Here is a 5034-nt window from a genome sequence, read left to right as displayed (position 1 = left end):
TTGCATTATCATGTAATCGTGTCATTATCATCATCATGACATTACAATGATTTATTAGGTGTCCAGCCACAAGACAGTAAAACCTGCAGTTACTTCCTATTGTGTTATGCAGCCATCTGGTCCTAATGTCCAAGACCAGCAGTGTTCCAGGAGACCTAGACTACTTTGTTGGAGAAAAAAAAACGTAGACGGCCCGGGTGTTTTTTTCAAATCAAGTTAGTTACCATTTCAATAGCGGGGAAGCCTGAGCTATTGGTAGTTTTCAAGTGCGGAGTGAAAGGAGAGAGCTGTAAAATATATTGATGCTGAAACCCTTGTCCATTGATAGGCTACAGGGCGTGAACAATCTTCAGACCAGAAAGACACTGGGCCACTGCATGGCCAATCTTGCACAATTGGGGTGAAACGGGCCAGAAAATACCATTCTCTTCCTTTCTCTGCTATCAATCAAGGCTTAAAAACTCACTAGAATAAAGAACAAGAGGGAGAGGAGAAACTGCGCGCGACAATTAGTAAAAGTTTTAGGTGAAACCCTCACAGTGCTACGGTTTTTATAGAGGTTTCTCTCCTCGGTTCCTAATTAAAAGGGAACAGATTTGTTTTTTTGCACTTAAAATTGGAGCGGTAGGTTGCAGATGTGAGGTTCTTGCTATGGAATGCGTTCTGTCGACTGCACTGGGGCTCGTGAGCCCCCACCACTGCCCCAGGCTTTGGCGTGTTTTGTAATAGGAGAGAGAGACCACACAGGTCGTGAGTTTCATGAAATTTATAAACATTTTATTTATCCTGTATATGCCATGAAGATTGCCAAAAACTACGTTGCTATAGAAATGAGTCCCAGACTGACTCCTCAATGACGACCAATCGTTGACCAGAATTGTAAATGGGAGAGGGGGGAAGGAAAACTTTCCTTTCTTTTCGGTAGGAGGAGGGGAGTTGTGGAGAAATGTTTAACGAAGCGTGAAGCGCATGAGAGGGACAAAGACACATAGCGGGAGAAAATACGACAGTGGAGCCGTAATTCAACTAAAGCAGGATATGGAATACACAAAAACAAGACATGCACCGAAGTTGAAGATGTTTTGAAAACGAATGCTAACACGACGTGCATGCCAATCCAAGGCAAACTATACGACAGAAACTTTTGGGATAGAATGCGTCACAATTTAGGCAACAGCCGAGGGTTGCATGTGTTTGTTCTCTTGTTTTCTTCATCGACACCACATTTATGGAATAAGAATACGTCTGTCGTGGAAACGGTAGATTCTAAGTGGCGCTGTTTCAATGCTAAGGATTGCAACATTGTTTCTCATACTTTTCAGACAGTTGGGCTGATGCAGGTTTCTGTCAGTGCCTAGCCAACTGTACAGCATCTATCTACGGCTTGGAAAATATATTTGCTAACCTATACATTTATATCACTATGATCACGCCACTCGAAAGTGTTTTTTAGTTAAGTCTAATTACTTTTTGACCAATCTAATGCCCTGTTCGACCTGGAGAAATAGGTGCGTTTCGCCGAACTAAACTTCTAATCAAGTATGAAGAGTTGGCATAGCGCTGGGGTGCTACTGTTGTGGGTGTTTGTAGTACTAGATGCCCAGTTAATATGTTGGCAAGCTTTGTTCCGATGCCACGACGAGCCCGAATGTGAGCTTGCATACAGTCAGTATGTAGCCGCGTGCGAAGGAAACCTTCGAGGGACCAGGAGACAATGCCCCAGCCACTGCATCAACGCTCTGATACGACTGAATTACACTCGTAGTGGGCCAGACCTGGAGACCTGCGACTGTGGACAGGACGCCGAGTGCATCAACACGAAGAGGGCGATCGAGCCGTGCCTTCCCCGGAGGTATCCAGGAGATGCTGGTGGGATCGGATGCACAGAGGCCCGTCAGCGGTGTGAGGAGGACAGCAGCTGCCACACCTCCCTAACTGCCTACTTGTCATACTGTGGACAACTGTTCAATGGCAGGAAATGCTCGTCAAAGTGCAAGGCCACCATTCAACAGATGCTCTTCATACCAAATGGCATGCTCCTCAACCGCTGCGTGTGTGACGGCGTTGAGCGGCCATTCTGTGAAGTTGTGAAGGAGAACATGAGCAAACTTTGCTCCATTGGAGACCACAGCGTCATTTCAGACCAAGCTGATAAGGACGATGTGTATGAAGATGAAGACTATGATACAAAACTTGGTAGAGAGGAGATTGAGCAGTACGAGAAAGACTCTGCTTCCAAATTGTCAATCTCCATGGCCCTAGTGTACTTTACTCTTGCACGGATACTATATTGAGACCGGGGTAAAATTGCTGCTGCCAAGAAGAGCAAACAAGTTTTTGTACACCATAAAGACCAGTGACTCTTTGCCAGTCTCCATTTTGGTGGAATGTTGCTGACTGATTTGAGCCTCAATCATGGTGTGCAGCCCATGTAACAGGGCATGATTAGAATCAAAGTGTGAACTTTGAACCCTCAAGATAATAGTTCACAACAACAGAACAATAGAACAGAAATAGAACAGAACAGAAAACCATCCCCCAATAGGTCTAAATATTTCTTTGGACGGTTGTTTGAGGGGAAGTGAACCCAACTTGACTCCTTTTTGGGAAACATTACACCTATTAAACTTGAGGGTTCCCTTTACAACACTCTATTTGTTTTGTTTCGTCTCAATGGTCCTTGGAGTGTGGCTCTATTAAGACTAAAGATAAACATTGGACCGGTCCAGTCTCTGTTTGCTCTCCCTTCAGTTCCAGGGTCCTCTGCATTGTTGAAGCCATCACACTTCAAATATTTGGTGGGAACCTCCAGGAGACATACAAGGGTTTGGGATCAAGTAGTTAATTTAACTGAAGTGTCTCTTAAGACGCCCCCCCTGGTCCCCTACCCATGACCCATCCCTCATCCAGGATTGTTTTATATGGAAGGTCTCCATAGAGCCCTCCACCCCCTCCAAAAAACAGCTATCCCTCTTTTTTCACTCATAACCATAAGGTGAATGTGAATTTATGACAGACTTATGTGGATATATGAAGGAGACGCATTCTTATGAAGACTTGACTGAATTATATTTGCCCTTGAAATACGTCACAAAACTTGAGTAAAGTATACATGCTGGATAATATAAATTATCAACAGATTCCTTACTGGACAGAATAATGCAGAGTAAAAAAAATGTGTATGTTCATTTTTTTTTCTTTACAATGCTCCGTTTGTCTTTTCAATCGTTCCATGTTTTGTCTTTGCAGTACGCAACTTGAAGGTTTTTCAAACTTATCTTTGTTTTTGTAATGAATGTCTCCGTCAGTGTTATTTGACCTATCACGTAACTGTCGGTCAGTTATAAAATGTAGTAGTTCTGTTGGTGTATGTTAAATTATAAAATCTCAATGACAAATATATGTTTTACCTACATATTTTAAGTAATAAATGCAAAGATAGTGTGGACTAAAGAGCAAATATGTTGACGTCTTAATCAATCCCATAGTCTACTCATAAAATCAATGGCAGTATCTTACATTGTCTTCAATTGTAAAGGTATGTTGATTTTTCATCTAAACAAGTGTTTGAATTACACAAAAGAACAAGAGACTTGCATATAATAAAGGCAATGTATAATACATTTATAGTACAACTATTTTAAAGTAATGTATGCTTCATTTAGAACAGGTGAACCAAACGATATACTATTTACAACACAACACAAACCAATTCCTTGGTAACTTGATAAAGCCTTACTACTAAGTCTTCCAACATTTCAAATGGGAGTGTTTACTTGAAATTACATACTCTGCATAAATCTGGTTGTGAGATAAATGATACTTAAAGACCACAGAGATTGGATAGACATCAACATCTGCTGAGGTAGCCTTCTGACTGGTATGTGTGTAGTTTTCATAATGCCCTCATTGTGGAATACTTTAGGGATTAAGCACTGTGTAACTGAAACCTGGGAAGGAATTTTAAGTGTCTCGCTACACAATACGTCTTAATTTGACTGAAAGGGCAGAACTGTGCACGGTTGACAAATTCTAGGTTTAAGTTACCTTTCCCAGCACTCAGCACTGTGTTTTTAGAGAGACAGACGCAGTAAACGATACCCACATATTTGTATGTAAATAGAAGTTGGTGTCACAGTTGACTCTTTAACTAGTATTTAAGAGCTTCACTTGCATATAATGTTCACCAAGTCCTTGCGAATTACTTTCTAAGTACCCTCATAAATTAAAATCTTAAGTACAAACAACTTGTAAGTTATTTTATTTACTTAAGTACATATTCACGTCATTAGATACCTCATACCCGATAACACACTATTTTATTCAACTATTCAAACAATGCGAATTGAGACTTGTATTAATTTAGGAAAAACATGATTTAACCTAAGCAGATTTTAAAGTAAAGGGTGTGGTTGACCAAAATGTCTAACCACTGCCATGCATCTCAAAAGTTCTCCAACACAGTCACCCCCCTCCCCCCCCCCCCGCCCAAAAACCCCAACCCTTCCACTCAGCTTCTGGGAACAAAATCAAAACAAACACAAGTAGGGGAGCCTTGGGTGAGTGGGGGGTGGGGTTTACAGAGGCTGCAGTGTGCTGGAGCCCAATTTCTAAATTATCTTTATTCAACGTTTCTCTGAAACAAACCTCTGCCCTGCGCTCTCCTCCCTCCCTTTCCCTCCTTCCCCCATTAGCAGTGACAACCAAGATACAAGGATTTAGGGGCTAGTTTTGTCAGTGTTGTCACCCCATCTGTAGAATGTTTCATTCATGGTGGCAACCTATCCTCTCCGGGTGTCGAGGGTGGACAGTTCCTTGAGGATACCCCAACCCCCCCAATAACACACACAGAACACACAACCCCTCTTTATAACTAAAGCTGAAGTCAATGCAGCTCCACCACCGTCCCATTGACTGTGAGCGTGTGACCCTGGAGGCAGAAAGGCTGCAAGTGCTCTCGAAGTAGCTGCAGTCAAATGTCTGCCAATTAAAACAACAATGCGGTAGGTTGACACCAAAAAATGGGGAGCCTGG

General features: G+C 42.2%; 1 protein-coding gene across 1 annotated transcript; it reads left to right on the top strand.

The window, feature by feature from the left end:
- The first annotated feature begins 416 nt into the window (after positions 1-416).
- On the top strand, positions 417-2514 carry si:ch1073-459b3.2 (growth arrest-specific protein 1). The gene has a single exon (XM_047041742.1). It carries the CDS (start codon positions 1542-1544, stop codon positions 2292-2294), a length of 753 nt encoding a protein of 250 aa, XP_046897698.1. The 5' UTR covers positions 417-1541; the 3' UTR covers positions 2295-2514.
- Positions 2515-5034: the final 2520 nt, after the last annotated feature.

The sequence above is a fragment of the Hypomesus transpacificus genome, chromosome 19, assembly GCF_021917145.1.
Source record: "Hypomesus transpacificus isolate Combined female chromosome 19, fHypTra1, whole genome shotgun sequence".
Classification (NCBI taxonomy): Eukaryota; Metazoa; Chordata; class Actinopteri; order Osmeriformes; family Osmeridae; genus Hypomesus; species Hypomesus transpacificus.
This window is presented reverse-complemented; position numbering and strand designations above follow the sequence as displayed.